We start from the raw sequence: 18,975 nt of genomic DNA, 5'->3' as shown, positions 1-18,975 counted from the left end.
AAGAAAAATTCCTGTGCCTCTCCCGCTCCGGTAAAAAACCATTTGCCCACCCAGGTGCATGCTGGTCCCTACCTTGCGCTTACCTATATAACCTACGGTGCCTTCCTACCGTGCCCAAATGAAACAAACAAATAACAACAAAACACCCAAACTACAAAAATAATAAACTAACAGAATACTAACAGAAATTTAATCATAATGAAATCAAAATAGAATAATGAAATCTAAACAATAAACTAAATAACACCAAATAGCTCCCACAGGTGTATTTAATTACACTAACAAGCTCTGTATTGCAATTAAAAGTTAACCCTTGTCCATCTTTAGGACCATTTACCATTGTTGTCCTTTTCATTTTGTTTTTTTAGGGGGGGAATTTTATTTAAAATTTTAACCTCACCTCTTATTAATATGTCTGTAACACACTGTGTATACAAATTACAGTCACACCCACTGCCATTACAGCATAAACTAATAATAAAAATCACACATAGGCTTTCATCCAGAAGTCTTGGCTCCAACATTGTAGTTTTTACTATTTTCCGCCAGATGAAGTCATGTTTGGCTGATGGCAAATATACATTTTCCTGGTGCCCACTGGGGACATTGCTTCTGTATTATGGAGCACTGTAGGCCACTGGAATAAATGTATGCAACTAAAATGTGGGAGTGTTGGTGTGTGTGTGTCTGTGTTGGGTGTGTGTGCATCTTTGTAGGGTGTACTTGTGTCCATACATTGTGTATGTGATTGCAAATTCATGAGGTGAGAGCAAGTGGTTCTCATGATAATCCAAACAAAAAACTTACCCTTAGCATTTAGTGTATGGAAAATGATTCATAAAAAACAGTGGCATTGTAAACAAACTGGCATTTAAAGGGTTAAATTAATGAATATTTGGTTGTTATGATCAGGACTGATGACATTTTTGTGTTCTAAAGGACTTTAGTTTCAGTGTTTATAAAAGGATGCAGCACCCTCGTATGCAGCATGCATGCTCATTGTCATGGCTTACTGGGACACCTAAACTGAGTGATGTCATCGTTAACCTCACTCAGTGGCTAGTTTACTGCACACGCATGTAGCGTACATACCTGGCCTGGCATCAGTCACAAGCCATTAAGGAAGTTCATTGTAAGGACATGCAGAGTAACGGACCCACAATTGACACTTTGCGACTCTTCCCACCATCAAACTATCAAAGGACCCCTCTCCCACAAACAGACCATGCTTTTAGCATGTCCGAACGACACAGAACCAGACCAAAGGTCAAAGGGTCAGCTCCAGAGGATCAACCAATGGACAACAGAAAACTGAAGAATATAGGCAAAATCTCCAGTTTGTAACAATAAGACTTTGTCTAATGATATTTGATTGTTTCTTGTATAGGACAAGTAACAACAAAAGGACTGATTAACACTAAGGTGTGAATCCTGGCCTGGCTGTGCCATGCATGAACACACACACCAACCTCTCTTCATCTGTCCCTCTCTAGATAAGAGTCAAAATTAAATTATTCCAAAGTTCAGTGGAAAATTACCCTCTTTTCCAAGTGGAAACACAGGATAAGACGGCTGACGCCCCTGAAACATGCACCTGCCCCCAGGGGATAAAACAGATGTGATCAATTCACACATGGTCAGTAGTCAGATGCCGAAAAGGTTAGAAGTTAGAAATGTTAGAAATGCGGAAAAGTTAGAAACTCGGCGAGATGCTAAGAAGGAAGAAGATGCGAGAAATGAAGCTAAAAGCTAGAGGCCGAAAAGCTGAAGCTAGGAAAACGATGCAGAAACTAGAAGCTGAGAACTTTGCTCAAAGCTCAGAGTCCCGGCTCAAAGCCCGGCTCTGTAGCCATGGAAACTCTTAGCTCTAAGCTGCTCGCCACAAACTCATGGCTCTTAGTCATTTTTGCACTTTTCGAGTCTTTTAGTTTTCTTTGCCACAAGCTACAAGTAACATGATTTTTGTCTAGATGCGCGATCTTTTAATTTTATAAGCCAAGTCAAGACCAACTGAACCAAAGCAACAGAAGTGCCTCAGTAATTTTGTAACTTTTAATCATCAATCATCATCAAGTTTTTCCTTTTTGAAGATTTTGAGAACTTTAGAGTCATCTGGTCAACGCCAGCCTCCTCTAAACTTATCCAGCCAAAGTGAAGAGCATTAGAGTTTATTTCGCATCAACCCCCAAGAGACGCCAGCAGATAACATCTGCGCGACCGCCTGCAGAGAAGCCGAGCAGAAATCAAGAGTGTCCGAGACAGAAAGTCTCCTGGCAAACTCCACCAGAGCTGAACCGCTGAGACACCGGCAGAATCCGTCATCGTGATAACGGGACACGGCCTCCAGGAGAATCCAACCTAGATCCCACGTCTCCGGGGTTACCACGGCAACCACAGCCACCTGGGTTCCAGCCTAGGGTCTTCCGCTACAGCGCAACTCACAGTAGGCCGGTCTTAACACTCTGCTCATGACTGGGTTGATGTCGAAATATAGCAATATTTAATCATCAAACCTGATTCGTAGATGTAGTATCATTAGCTGTATAGCCATAGTGTATAGCCATAACATATCCTCTCCCACCATTGCTAACTCATCACACTGCTCATTTCATTATTATTTTCATCTTTATGATTATTACACCTTGCATTTACTCTGTACATAGTAGTTTAGTTAATAAACTCTTTTATTTACACCCAGTTGTTGTCCTGTTGTATTCTTTTGACGTAGAGACTGGAGATCCATTGAATCGAGAAGTCATGGCTTCCGATATGAGATTGATAAATTTGGCGAGGAGGACTGGTGCCCCATTTCAACGGGAGTAAATTCTAAATTATGGCGTTAACGCTACATGCACTGTGTTCAGGTGTTGGAGTGTAAATTGACACCAGACATACAGAGGTGAAACTGCTTCTAGGCTTCTCATCACATCTCTGAATGTGTATCTGAATCATTTTCAACTGGGCAAGTGCAACACTCCCAAGCAGATGCTGTGCCATGTGGAGGGGGAAACCTGAATGACACTGATGATGAATGACAGTACAAAGAATGGGAGGAGAAGAAACTGAATGTGGCTGTCAGGGGCAACTAAGTGAGAGGCAGAAAGGGGGAGTAAAAGTGAAGGAGATAATGAGATACACTGCAGAGGATGATAAGTCAACAAGTCCTTGTACTTGTACTTGTACTTAATACTATTGATGTACTATTCAATTTTAAAAATATATCATCTTTAAAAAATAAAAGAAAAATATTGAAGTGTCTGTCAGGACTTGTTTCCAAATGTTTCTTTTCTGATATTCTCGAAGTCAATGGCTGACGGAAACACATTTAAAATGATACTTAGATGCCTAGATAGAAATATCCTTGTATAAAACATATGCTCACACAACCCTTCATATCCTGACTTTGTCATAATGTAATGTCAAAATTAGGAAATCAAAAAGTAAAATGAAAACACAGGTCAAAACTAAATGTGGCTGTAAGGAAAGAGAATACAGCAGACAGATTTTCCTTCATGCTGCTTTCAAAATGCACTTGTTTCTCATCAGTTTTCTTTAAAAGGCTGGAGGAAAATGAGTGTAAAGACTAAAGATGTATTTGCAGTACGGACAGAAAAAGAGAGACAGAGAGAAACAGTTAATGGTGGAATGTGGAATGAGGAAATCTCTTAAAAGTGCAGACGACAATTCATTCATTTTTAATTGTGTCCATTTTCAGGGAAGTGTTTGACACAATTTAAAGGAGACACATTACTGCAGTAATGAAACGACATGTCTGGTTTGCAGCAGATCTTGTACTTGGCCTTCAAGTAAGAATATCTTATTTTTGTTAGCCTGAAGTGATGTCTTAAAACCCCAAGTAATAGATTTGCAGGGTATGAACTGAAGAAAAGCTGTGCCCATTAAATGTTTAGTACCTGATTAAATAGACGACAAAGCAAAGATCAAAATTGTCATTGATAAATTTTATTTCTACTGACAAACTATAAAATAGGCACTCCACCAATTTTTCATCTGAAGATCAGTTTGCTAATCATGGGGTTTCCTGGCTACAGGTTTTAAACAGAGATCCTGTGTTACAAAGTGGAGGTGTGCAGTTTGAGCAAAGTAGGCATCTACATGGAAGGGAGAGTCTAACGAAAAGTCAGACTGAGCTCGTCTGCTTTCATTCTGACCATTCTTTTTTTTTTTTGTTTTGTTGCAAGTCCCCAGACTTTATGGGAGTGCAATACTTGTGAACACTATTTTGCCGTCTGCCAGCCTGTTTACATTCTAAATGGGAGGCTGCAGGGCTGCTGCAAATATCTACTGCAGAACATACCGTAACAGATTGTAACAAACTGTAACATACTGTACTGGTTGGAACCAAAAAAAAAAGCTATATTTTTCAAGGCAAAGCGTTTAGATGTAGGCAATGTGTTCTAATTAGCTGCATTACTGTGGGTGTGATGGAAACAGCCTTACACACTGTGTATGAGCATCATGTGCACCGTGAACAGTGCAGATAGAGACAGGATGTGTTGATAGTGAGGTGTCTGCAAGGAGAAGAACAAAGAAGCAGGCAGAGATAGAGAGAGACAGAATGAGTGCTAATTCAGTCCTACAGAGGTTATCACTTGCCATTCTGTCTCTGATGCTTATTGTCAGCTCTGTTCCACACACAGTAGCGTTCCCTCACTCTGTCCCACCTGTCCTTTCTTCCATGAATACCTTTTTTCATCTATCTATTCATCCGTCTCTCTTTTATTCCCATTATGCTCTCCTTCACCTGTCTCCTCTCTCACCCTACTCCACTGTTTCTCTTCCTCCTCTTCTTCTAGCTCACTCCTCTGTCAGTCACTATCTCTCTCCCTCCTCAGTCTTAATACCACCGTTTCGTCCATTTCTCCTCCTCTTTATTCCCCCTTATTGTCTCCCTCTCTCCCTCCCTCCTTCCCGTTTTTCACCTCTCCCTCCCGCTGAAGATGCATGGTGTGATGGAGATTGGCTGAGAGCGTCGCAGAGGGAGGAAACTGCATGCAGGGTTGAAACGGAGAAAGCTGCGTGGAGGAAGGCCGGGGCAGTGGAAGGAGGGAAAATAGAAAAGAAAATAACTAAAGACAACAACAGACGAGAGAATGAAAAAAAGACTGTGCTGATATTGTGACACATTGGCATTCATAGACGACAGCACAGCGCCAATAACAATGCAAATCACAATATGTATATGCACAAACGCACATGGTGGAATGCTGCCAGGAGCCCGTGTCTCATTATGAACCCTATGATCTGATAGAGCAGAGCTTTGTGTGTGCGCTAAAGATAATAGAGTGGGAGGAATGTGTGTGGTATTACATAGGTCTTGTCCTTGGGGAAGACAGATGCTGTGTTTCAATTCGCGAAAGTCCGTATTTACACTTGATATTTTGAGTATACGGCAACATGCAGTGCACTTAAAGTACCCGGATGGTGCACTCAAAACAACCAAAAAGTTGAGTGTAAAACTTTGGACGCTTTTCACCCTCAACAGTTGCCATCTTGGCTACGTAGCGGAAGGGGAGGGACTATCATTACACCATCAATGTATTTACAAATTTCAGAACATGGCGGCAGAGGAAGGAGGCCGTTGGTGACCTAAATTCCATGTCACCTGACACACAGGCCTCCCTGATGATATATCACATGATGAATAAGATTCTAAACATCTAAAGTGCCTAAAACCTTTGGACAATACTGCATATTATGCGATCGATGCCAAATTCTGACTCTACCATCTTTGTGCCTCAGCAGAAATCCAGATTCACCTGGCTACATTTTCTCCAGTCTTCACCTGTGGTGAGCTTTGGTGAGCCTGCACCCACTGCAGCCTAAAGAGTGTTTATCTGAGGAGCTGTAACTTTTCTGTCAGCTCCAACAAGTCTGGCCATACTCTTCTGACCTCTCATCAACAAGTCGTTTCTGTCTGCAGAACTGCCCCTCACTGGATGTGTTTTGTTTTTCACATCATTCTGAGTGAAAACACTGCAGACTGTTTTTTGTGAAAATCTCAGGAGATCAACAGCTTCAGAAACACTAGCCAGCCGACAACCATGCCACGGTCAAAGATGCTGAGATCACATTTTAGTTTGTTTGACGTGAACATTAACTGAAGCCTCTGACCTGAATCTGCAGGATTTAATGCACTGCTGTCACATGATTGGTTAATTGATTGGATAACTGCAAGAAAAAGTATGTGTACAGGTGTTCCTAATAAAGTTCTCAGTGAGTGTTGCTATTGAGTCAGTTAGTTAGATGTGGGTTACAACTTGCGGCCCAATTAAGCCTTTATTTGTTTGAATTTTGGCAAACTGACACTATAAACATAAGCTTTATTAGCCAATAGCGGCTCCTGTTAGAAAGACACCCAGATCTACTCAGGGACAAGTAAAGTAGCTAATAGCTAATAAAGATCAGGTGTGTCATCTGATTGCTCAGCTGCATTAATTAGGCTGATGATGTTACAGGCACTCAGAAAAATCAATGGTATTTAGTATGCACACTGTATAGTTAGAGAATACTTCATTTTGTCACTTCACCAGTGTAAACACGTTACATATTCAAAACCTGCTTGGAATTAGTATGTATTGGATTTGGGACAGAGCTTAAGTAAACATACAAGAGGAGCTAACAGTGCTGTGTATGAATATTTAATGGGGGCTATTTGTATATGACAACTATCACTGGATTACGTTGATACTGACAAAAATGTAAAAATGAAATAATTCTCAGGCAAATTTTGCAGTCATAAAGAGTGTCTGACAGATATGGTGATATCCTTGGGAAGTGAGAGTCACACTAGATTTAAAAATATGTGCATCATGTCTGTGTGTTCAGATTTCACTGAGTGTGACTCAGAAGGAGTACGAAATTTGAGGCAATTTGCAGCAATAAAGCGCTAAGTGTCTCATTCAGAGCGTAGCTCCAACTGTTGATTGTGTTGGCCAGCATGGCTAATCAACAGGCCAACTAAAATAACTAACTTCCAGTATGCACCTGTCCCTTTCACCTCATCTCTACCTCACTCTCACCCCTCCTTAAATCTCCCCTAAACCCCGGGGGAAGGATGCCTTACAGTTTGAAAACCTTTGGTATATTGTAAAGGTTAATACAAACACAAAAGAGAAGTTGTGTTTTTCCTTTTGAATATAAAACACATGTAGTGTGCAACACTATGAAAATTTTAAATTAATTCAAAAATAAAGAGTTAATTAGTGTGTGGGCACTGTGGGTGGATCCTTATAATTGAGAGTACTACTTGTGCATAATTACTGTGCAGCAGATATTGGAATAAGAAAGAAAGGAGATGTGGTTTTTATTTTCAATGAAGGACACTTTTGTGTCAGATGTACTTTGCAATTTGCATCAAATTGCATATTAAAATGTGCAAATTAATATCTGCACCAGGAAACTGTAAACCCAGGAGAGTTGATCATTTGCATTTGGATTGGAATATTTCTAAATGCAAGAGATATCACAAAATGGTGCTTGATTAGGAGGTTTTATTTTTTCCCACTGCTGCATTTTTACTTCATTAATATGGTCTGAAGGGATGTCTTTAACATAACTGCAGATGTATGCTGTTGGGTGATACTGCTCACACAACTTACTGTGATCTTAACTAGCCAGGCGGCACACCACTACCTCTTCTTTAACAGGTACAGGTAAATCCATTTCTGCAGGAGTCTGAGACAGAGAGAAACTGATGGAGAATCCAAAACTGAAAAAGCACTGGCTGAAAACATGACAAGACAGCTGAAAACAAAGGAAAATGAATGTAAAAAAAAAAAAATTGTAAATGAAAGGTGTGCAGAGGTTGAGGAGAGAATGAGGCACACGGAAAAGATGGAGAGGAGGAGAGGTTGGATGTAACAATATAATAAGATGAGTGGAAGAAAAAACGCCTAGGGGGGAGAGCAGAGAGAAATACACTGTCCTGTTAACATGCTGGCTTACCTGCACAGACACACACACACACACACACACACATACACACACATACACACACATCAACTCTCTCACATAGACATACACACACACACACAGCATGATGACAGCCTTGCCGATTTTAAATATCACTTCCAAACACACTCCCGTCTCGCTGTCTGAAAAATCTCCCTATCTTGGTGAGCTGCTGGTCGCAGAGCAGCCTCCCTCCATCCTACCTGCATTGAAGCTAGCTGACACACTTGGTTGTGGGACTTTGTTGTGCTTTACCTAATGATGAATTATGCATCGGCCGCTGTCACTTTGAAAAATGCAATTACCTCAGTGATAAGGCAGATGGGCCTGTTTTGTCTGGCATATGCTGTGCATCTATTAAGAGTCTAGAACTGGAAACAGAACTGCTCACACACAAACACAGGCGTATTCCCGTCATGCATCCATGAACATACACGCACACACGCACGTACGTACACATGTACACACGCACGTACGTACACATGTACACATGCACGCACGCGCACGCATGCGCGCGCACACACACACACACACACAAACACAAACACACACACAAACACAAACACAAACGCACACACAAACGCACACGCTTCAAGTTCAGCCAATGTGTGCTGCCTGTGGAGGCTACTCAAGCAGATAACTTTCAACAGATCGGTAAAACAGACTTGACACTTATAGATCCAAATGAATTCTAACTGTTTTTGGTGTTTACAGTATTTATAATGTCGGCCATGTGTGTTCTGAGGTCAGGTCAGTCCTGTATCTGGGACATTAGTGGCAAAAACAGAGGGACAGATGAATAGTGAAATGTCTATATCTTGGATGAAAAATTGCCACGAGTATAGCACTGAACCTAGTGCTGGTGACACAGACCATCCAGGTTCAGCTATAAGATTACATTAACGAAATCAGTGAATTTATATCTGCTAAAGGAGGGATTTTCAAATATATTTTTTTCCTTAAATTATAGGACAAAATCAAAAAGCAAAGGAATTGAGCTTGAGTCAAACCTGAGTTCTGCCAGAATTGGTCACAAAAAAAGATACAACTTAAAAAATGCCAAAATACTGATCAAGGGAAATAAAGTCGTCAAAGCTTTTCACTCACATTTGGCTCGGAAACTCTTTTTGCCATGTGAATGTACAGAGACAGTGAGAATGCATGTATTGTCTTTAATTATTGTCAAAAATCACATTCAAATTGACATCACTATTTTCTTTGAAATCTTCAAAGATGTGATATGATAGTAAAGTGGCACATGACCCATTAGTAACAATCCTTAAGATACTAGATAGATACTTCAAATACATCACATGCTGAGAGATGCTCAGGCAGGAAGCCCGGCTGCTCCCAGGAGTGAAACCTTCCAGCTGCTGAAGACCCCAGGTCAGACTTCACTACAAGATCTAAATGCGAAACTCAAACAGTTTTGATTTTATTATAGTCGACTGTGAAATTCTGTGACTACTGTAATGATCCTGTTTGCCAAACAGACAGGCAGGCCTTATTAAATATAGCTGTCAAGATTTATAACTGGTGTGCAAACTTGAAACTAAGCTGCTTTTGTAAATCTAAAGTTGCTGCAGCTTACTAAATGTTCCTTGATGAAGCTAAATACTACATTTTTCAGGTAAAAACGAGGCAGAGCTGCAGAACTTGCTGGAATCTACCTACCAGCCTGCAAAAATATGGACTTAATCAAACTGGGATGACACTCAGCAGCCAGTGTTGTTAAATATCAATTTCCATCAATCAATATAATATAAATTTTATTGTACTGTATGGTTAAAATTACGATAGCTGCCGTTTTTACTGTATATTATTATATATTTCAAATAAAAATACATACATTTGAACTTAAAGAAACAGAGAACAAGACAGATACAGGGAAAATGAAGAGGGAGGTGGAGAAACGATGAAGAACATGTAGTGGGAGACGGCTAGATAAAAGTAGAGGCAGAAGGATGGAGCGAAATGGACAGTGAGATGTGTGATGGAAATAATTCCCACAGATCACACAGGGATGCAGCGCTGCTCTCTGGTCCATCTCATCCTCTCCTCTCCTCCTCCTTTCCTTAATTCCTTCATTATCGTCCCTGCCATCTTGTCCTCCTTCCTCTCCAGATCATTAACTTCGGCATATATTTATATTTTTTATCCTCTTCTCTATCTCTGTTCACATCATCTTTGAAGTGTTTTATCCCCCCTCACTCTTTCTCTCCTCTCCTTCATTCGGCCTCTCTGCGGTCATTCCTTCAAGGCTTTTCGGGAAAGCCTAGATGTGTTCTTTAATTAGCCGAGGGAGAAGCCGGTCAGAGCTCATGTGATGGCAACACACAGAGAGACAAACACTGAATGATAATGTCAACAGATTGTTGGAAAAGAGGAAAATTTTAAATTGTAGATAAAGTAAAACAGCAAAAACAGCAACACCTGTACAATTTAATTCAGCCAAACAAACAGTGATAAATATTACAGTTATTATTATCAATTTTTATGATTGTTATTTGTTGTGACTGCGTCAGATAAGCTTGATTCATAAATAATTAAAAAACAATTCAAAGCCTGTGTTGTTGTTGTTTTTTGTATTTGGTTGCATTCTTTACTGTAAGGTGTCCTTCATATGTTCTCAGGAATCAGGACTCATGAAATTTTAAATCCTACGTTTAGTCTTTCTTTCTTTATGGAAATTAATTATTGTTCATCCCAATACTGTTGAAGAAATTCCCAAAAAAGGGGATGCACTTGCTAGTTTCTTCGATTTCACCTTCTGTCCAGTTCATCCCAAACCAGCTCCATGGGGTTTAAGTCTGGAGACTGTGCTGGTCTTCCGTCGTGTGAAGCCACTGTTTGGTTCTTTTCTTCTAATGTTTTGGCTCATTATCTTGCTGTAGGACATACCCCTGAGTAACCAGTCTGTCCTGCTTTGTTACTTGCCTCTTTTTCACCAATTCTGATTGCAATGTACAGCACTACTTTCTGTAGCACAGTATTGTGAGTGAAATTCTAGTATTCTTTCTTATAGCTCTTTAACTAGCTAGCTACTTATGCTGTGTATGCTATAGCTATGGAGGAAGTAGAGCATGTCCTCCACTAATCAGAAGGTTAGAGGTTCGATTCCCGGATCCTCCAGGCCACGTATTGAAGTTTGCTTGGGTAAGATACTGAACCCCCTTTTGAATTAGCCAGGAGTTAAGTAGAGTCAGGTACCGCTAAGATGGCAACAGCTCAGCAGCCCACTCTGAGTTTCAAAACCACTCTTTAGAACCTATCTTTGACGTCATGGAGGCTACGGCCATCTTTATTTACAGTATGGGGGTTTGTAAGTCATCAACAAAAGTTGGGACAGCTGTAGGAATGGTTTGCCTTAACTTTCAAGTTTTTTACTCTCTATTAAAGGCCTGTTTTCTATGTAATTGACATGGTTTTCAGTTTTTGTTGACACTAACCTACTTATTTATTGATTGATTTCTTACCTTGGTCTGTTTACCTTTGCAACAATTTAAACAGGGTTTTGGCTCTAAATGAGGCAGATGTGCTAACATCCTGATCATGTGCATACACATGCATGTGTACCGTGCCTTCAACTTGCTCATAGTGTTTACAAGCAAGCATTTTAGGAGCTCTAGTGAATCCCAAGGAATTCCCAAAAGGACAATAATAAACAATTTAGGAGATGTCATCTCATGCATTTTTCACAAAGTCATGACATTTTAAAAACTATATTAAATGATTAATTGAAAAAATTAAAAAAAAAAATCTTTATCTTTCTTTCTTTTTTTTTTTTTTTTTTTACAAAATTTACAAATTAACTGTTAGTGTCTCTAGAATTTTCTAAATCTGTTCAAATCGCATAAACTTTGGCTTTGTGTTAATACAATACAGACTTACAGAATACAGGCAGCTGAATACCCTCGCCTTGATTCCTCGTCCTGTCTTGAACTCTGCGTCTGATCCTTTCCCTCACCTGTCCAAATTTACAGCATCTCGTCAGTAACATAAAATATTACTTAACTGCCACGCCATGTAAAGGGCAGCAGTGTATTTGGGCACTGGAAACCTTTAGAGGGGTGTCGCCAAATAGCAGGTCGGCAGGCTGGAGTATGTGCTCAAGCCATAACAACCACAAAAACTGCAGCCTCGCAGCAAGCTGCTACCTACTCTCCTCCCTATTGAACACTGAATGGCATTTTACCTTTTCCTCCTCAGCTAACTTGAACATACCACCCACTCAGGTGTGTGTGTGTGGGGGGCATAAGCATACAGAACACCACACAATTGTAAACACTCTATTATTCTGTTCTTCCCTGACAAACACAGAAAGAACTGAAACTATACAAGGCGGGCTGACCCTTCCAACAGACAACAAACCTAGTAAACAAAGATAAACCTCATCTCACAACCAATGTAAAACCTAAGAAATTAATGGAAACATTTGACTGAAGTACTGATGATAACACACACTAAACAGTGATAATTTGGAGGAATAGGGCCTAGCCAAAAGGGAATGGAGCAGACATTTCACTATCACCTACAATAATCACTGTCTGCACTGTTTCTTCTCCTCTTTGAGAAATGTGAACTCACCTTAAAGTAAACACTGATTGGGATCTAATATGAATTTATGAAACCTTATAAGAAGCTGGATGTGCTAGGCTGTAAAAGAAAGTATTCACCTGCTTGAACAGATACGATATATTAGGGCACTGCATTTCTGCTTTACAGAAAAAAACAGACGGAGGGAATTCCTTGAGGAAAACTGCAGCTCCTTTCTTCCTGTTTAGCAGTTTTGGCCAAAGAGGAAACCCCAACACATTGGCATAACACTGTAGGATCAATTACAAATGACAGAAATCCACTGAGTGATATATTGTTAGAAAATACTGATAGAAATCATACGGTGGCGGCTGCCTCATAATTCTCTATATAGGATTAGCACTGTTTAAGGTTATTCACTGGATTTGCTTAAAATTTCAATAAAACTAGAAAAATGGGGGTGTTGTAAAACTTCTGTTCAGGGCTGTGTAAGAAACCACTCAGAACTTCAACTTGAATTGATCACATTAGATGAAGACTACACAACATTTTAATGTCACTTCAAGTATGTACTTGAACGGTCAGACTGACTGTGTCAGAAATATGCAAGACATTTATTAGCAGCTTACAAAAGGTAACTTATTGTTAGCTACAAGAGGGATCAATGATACGCCCATGCTAGCAGCTCTGTGAAGCTGAACTTAGACACAACGATGTGTTGAGCAAAATGCAAGCGTCTGCATGCTCTACTCCTAATAATCAACGGAGAATTCCAATTTTATCCTGAGGATGGCATGAATGTCTGTACCAGGTTTCACAGCCATCTGTCCAGTAACTGTTGGGCTGTTGCACTCAAAACCATAAAGGGCAACCTAATGATGAAAAGTCAGGGAATCTCTAAATTCATTAGGATTCATCAACTGGGAATCATGAATATCTGTACCAAACTCAACAGTAAGCCATTAATACTTAAGACATTTCACTAAAAACCAAAACTGTCAACCTTTCAAATTTCATGGCAATTTATCTTAAAGTTACTTCAGTCTAGAGTCTAGACCATCCAAGCAACCAACCATGTCATTCGTTGAGCAATGCTGCTAATTAAAAAAAAAAAAAATTATTTAAATGTGTCATTTTGTTTTGTTCGCCTCGCATAGATTACATTATGTATAGTATTGAATGTTTTTGTTCATTGCTCATATACTTACACATAAAATGAGTTCAGAACCCCTTAAATACAAGGTGTATCTTAACAAACTGATTGTCAACTGGACAACTGTATGTACAACACATGTGCAGGACTATCTCTATTGTTTCTCAGACCATTTTAACTAAGAAACGACCTTTTGTGACGATCAACTTCATATATGCCTTTTTATTCTCCTTGCTGCATACATAACATACATAATGGTTATTCAGATTTGGACTTGAATACACTGAGGAAAAGTGTCCATTGTATCATTTCTGTGTTCACTTGAGCTTTGTGCATGTGTGTGTTTGTGTTTCTACTTTAAACAGATTATACAGGAAAGAACGTTGCTTGCTTCAGGCTGAAATGCATCCTCTGGACGTGAGCCATTAAAATATTCAAAGAGTTTCTACCTAAGAGTGCAGGGTTTTTTTTTTTTTTTTTTCAATTTTATGTGCATCTCTTGCCAGTCTTTTCTGACTCATACAGAGTCTCCCATTCAGCCCTACTGATTTTATAACAAACCCTAACTCCAATCTTGTTGGCACAGAGCATCTCTCTCCGTCTCCGCCTAACGATATGGGAATTAGAAATACAGACAAAGACTAAGAGACATAGTTAGGGTGATGAATGTGTTTCAAATTAAAGTCTGACATTATTTGATACAGTGTGTCTGATGTAATCTAGAATCAACTGCATACAGCGATTCAATTATTGCTTATTACACCCATATGATAACGTTTTTACATAGTATTATATATTATTGTTCTATATATGGTTCAATACTCATCATGACAAATTATGTATCTTTTAAGTAGAGTGAATAGTGACTCGGAAGACTATGATGAATGCTCAACATCCTAGAAGAAAAAAGGTCTAAAAAACAGCAAGCAACAATGTAATAAAATGTAAAGATCGAGTAACACCTAAAACTGTTCAGATGAAGAATCGAGGGAGGAGAATGAAAGCAAGCATAAAAAACGAGTAAGCTGTAGATAGCAAATATACAATAGATCACGAGTAATAAAGATAGACAGCGACAGCTGAGGAGGGACCGAGCAAAGCAGACAAAATAGAACAAAAAAACATTACATCCGGCAAAGGCATCTCTCTGCCAGAATTTGGCAGATTATTAGAAGCATGACCCTCAAAGGCTTCAATCCCCAGCTAACGAGGGCAACGTCTTGAAATGACATTTCCGAGCCGAAGGAGGAAAGAAAAAAAAAAAGAGAGAGAAAAAGGATTAAAGAAATGAAAAAGTTTTTGTCGAGATAAGCTTGAGATTTAAACAAAAAAATATCACCGCCCCCAGAGATGATAAATTAAATACATACACGTTCGCAAGCAAATTACATACACACACACACGCTGTCACACAGATTCCCTCATGACACACACACAGCCACACATACACCCACAGCATATAGGTCATTTCCCCTCTGGCTCATACATTATTGCCAATTTGGGAAGGGGAAGTTTGTTCACTAAATATTTGATGGACACCCCTAGCTGCAATGAGATTAACAGATTAATCTTGCCAATAAGGATGTGTTTATCAGTGCGAAGCTTGTGTGTGTCTGTGTGTGTGTGCTCATGTGCATGAGAGCCACACCAGACCAAAAGTTAATTAAAATGCATCCAACATTGCACATCTAAGGACAGCACATAGCTCAAACTGAGTGATAAGGGTCTTAATGTTATGAAAAAAAAAAAAGAAAAGAAAAGAGAAAAAGGCAAGAGTAGCAAACCAGAAAATGGTTTAAACCTGTTATGATATATCTGAATTTTCTGATTTCTTTTCTGAACTATTTATCATGATCATGATGATAATTATACATACATTAGTCACAATAATTTTCATACAAATGAATGTCAGTAGTTTTATGTTGCTATTTCTGGTAGGAAGAATCCTATTCCAGTTCATACGAAGTGATGCTTTGGCCATCTGGGTTTGGTTGTTCAGAAGGAGGACACACTGCAGTCTTTCCCCTTGACACATCAAGCAGTCCTGTGTTGCTTCTCTTGAATTACATTAAAATGTGCAGATTTTTAAAACAACCTAACTTTCCTCTCTCAATGAGAAAGAATATGATATGATGTTGGGTGCATAAGTGATCTCTGAGAAGTGTCATGTAAAATCACAGCAGACATTAGACAAAATGAACTACTAAACTAAAAATAAAAGTCTTGCAGATTAATAAGTTAATGTAACTTTGAAAATAAACACTGAAACAATCTTCCCACTTACAAATGAAAAGACACGACACTTCTTTAAGCACATATTTTGTGTCGATGAATTTGTGCCAATTTCTGGTATAAATAGGCCTCAGGATCTGGTATCACCATTTCCTTATGCTGGTTACAGATGGATAAAGTTATCAAACTTAAATTTGGATATTACTGTGCCAGTTCTGAAACATTACTGTGACATTACTGAGTCAATTTGCTGACTCCATGACTCCTCTCTACTGCCACAGTAGTGCTACTGTCACACTATGTTTTAGCATGTCACAGATTAACATTTCATTGAATGAAGTTTCAGAGTGACTAACTTTTACAATGGAGGGGGCTCAGTACAGTCAATCTTCTTTTGGCACCTGACCAGCTACATTATAGCACCTGGAGGTACAGCACATTGTCTATCTTGAAAGCATAAGCTGAGAGAGAGAGGAGTATAGCTCATTCAATTCTCTCTTTCAGCCTCTAATAAAGCCAGACTGTTGTATATCATCAGATTGTTTATCTCACTAGAATTTACCCTGAAAAAACAAGCATAAGTAGCCACCACAACTTTCCCCGTCCCCTGGCTAAGGTGCTTGCTCTGACAAGAGCGACGAGGGGCCACTTTGTGGCGCACAGGCTGCAGCCTGGAGATTAGAGAGCCAGCAGAGATTTGCTGAGGATAAATGTAAAGCTGAGCTGAACAATGAATACCATGGGCCAAGATTGTTTAAGGGGATAAGATGTTCACAAAAATCTGGCTGCATGTGGGATTGAGTGTGTGTATCACAGTGTGTGTCTGCAACTGTGTGTTCATGAGTAAGATTAGACTGTCTGGTAAGGGGGTGAGCATGGCTGCTGTTTGTGTGCGGAAAGAAAGTTGTGATGAGAGGGCTATAGTAAAAAGTCTAAAGCCAAAAAGACCAGACAGTTGTATTTGGAAGCTTTTGAAGCTCCACAGCTTCAAATGCAGAGTGAGCTTAAAGGACAGGGATGAATCTGCCACACACATGCACACATACAGATATATCGGGCATAGCACTTTAGAGTATAATATGGCCCAGTAGAACTCCAAGTATCTTGAGTGCACTTCAACACCGACTTGATGTGTTTTTGACTTTATGCATTCTGACTCTGATTACAAACCAAATCTCCAGCGTACATGCCAGTGCTAGGTTTAACATGGATCTCTCTGTTAGTCTGTCACAACCACCCAAATGGACACTGGGAAAAAATGACAGCAAATAACAAATGTTTGTCATTCTCACCGAAATCAACAAAGGAGGACTGTCCAATGACGTTGACTGGTGGCACCACTGGCATGACTTCAGCTCTGGTGAAGTTCCCATTCTGAGAGAGTAACCATTATGTAGACAAAGAGAGAGAGAAAAGAAGGGGGGAGAGAGGGATTATTCAGTTTCATATATGCTCATACATATTATAACTACTGGAATGCTGTTTTCTTCAAGAGTCATGAATAAGTAAACTTCAATTCAGTAACTGTGGCGTATAATGTCACAGATCCAGTGGATCAAATGTGAGGAAGACAGAGAACAGAGGTGTAAAAATTAACATTCAGGCTCTGTGCTTTTACTCTACAGGATCAAGGATCATGGACTATAGAAACTGAGTTACAAAGAATGGCTTTTGTGTGTCTGTGTGCAGTATATGCATGAGAAATGAATACATGTGCAGAAACTTCGCTGTCAGGAGCTGCATATATGCAGTGATTATATCAGATGCTGGACAACCACAGCTGCAAGGTTCTGAATAGTCTGAATATTCACAGCAGCGTCTGGAAAATTACATCAGCCAAGTGATTTATACTAAATGATGTAGTGATTGTATAGTATCTTCAAATACTGTATGTATATATATACTGTCGCCAAAAAGAGAAAGAATCATATTATCTGCTCAGATCAAATCTCAAAATGTGAAGATTAAAGGGATATGAATCTTTTATTTTTTTACTTTTTTTTCTCCACTTAGAGGGAGCATTTTATTCAGGTTACCCATTAAAAATTTAAAGTGTGTTCCATTCTTTTACATGCAGCTAAACTCAGGTCATTGCAACATTTACTGAAGTTTTTAGTATATTGAAGTAAAATGTTAATGACGTTGTAGATTAATCTACTAATTACTTTTTCATTAAAAGTTAAAACTAAAAAATATCTTTTAACTTGCTCATGAGGGAATGTGGGGTTTATAACATCTACAAAATGCTCAAATGTACAACTGACATAAAAAGAAAAATAATAAATTCTCAAAAGTGAGAAATTGGAACCAGCAATTGTTTTGCCCTTTGTTTAAACGTTTACTCAGACAGTTGAATGATTATTTAAATCACAGCTGATTACATTTTGCAATCAACTAATCACGTTAGCACTAACTGATCTTAGGGTTGCAACTGATGATTATTTTCTTCATTAAGTAATCAGTTAGTTTTTTTTGGTCAATAAAACATCAGAAAAACAGTGAAAAGGGCCCACTTCAATTAACCAGATCCCAAGTACATGTTTTCAAATGTGTTTGTTTGCTTTGTTCAAACCTGAAGATTTTGATTTGATATACTGTCTGATGACGAAAAGCAGCAAAAATACTAATTTTTTTAACTCAAAAAATGGCTCAACGAGGATTTCAAAATTGTTACAGATTTTCTGTTCCTTAAGTTTCTGTCGATCAACTAATTAATGAATTGATTATATTATGATAGCTATATCTTTAGTTGTCTGTTGCCTTTAATGGTAACACAATGAGGCTGCATCACATACAGCTGTGTGGTTTGATGGTTGTAGCCACACACCACACATCTGGTGTACTGTATCCATGCATTTTCACTGCTTTTCCAGTGGGGAAAAAGTGCTGTGGCATATCTTGACATGGCGTGTCATCACAGGTTTATGTGCCTCTTGATGCTGCTGGTGTGTGGGCTTACATAGAAAACAATGGTTGTGAGTGTTTCAACACACACTGAATGCCACCGGTGTGGGGTGCCCTTTACAGAGGGGAAGGGACAAGGAGGAGGAGAAAAGAAGAGGAAATAAGATATTAGTGGG

The 18,975-nt window shown here is 39.2% G+C and overlaps 1 protein-coding gene across 1 annotated transcript in view; it reads right to left on the bottom strand.

The window, feature by feature from the left end:
• The window catches only part of itfg1 (integrin alpha FG-GAP repeat containing 1), a 145,723-nt gene that overhangs the window by 93,073 nt on the left and 33,675 nt on the right, over positions 1-18,975 (bottom strand). Inside the window, exon 8 of the mRNA XM_023429726.2 lies at positions 17,188-17,269. Within this exon, the coding sequence (XP_023285494.1) occupies positions 17,188-17,269 (82 nt within the window). The remainder of the gene's footprint in view (positions 1-17,187; positions 17,270-18,975) is intronic.

Source organism: Seriola lalandi, unplaced genomic scaffold (assembly GCF_002814215.2).
Source record: "Seriola lalandi dorsalis isolate HSWRI2012SDOR001 ecotype SW California unplaced genomic scaffold, Sedor1 jcf7180002054898, whole genome shotgun sequence".
Classification (NCBI taxonomy): Eukaryota; Metazoa; Chordata; class Actinopteri; order Carangiformes; family Carangidae; genus Seriola; species Seriola lalandi.
The sequence above is the reverse complement of the archived record's forward strand: the minus strand, read 5'-3'. Positions and strand labels throughout refer to the sequence as shown.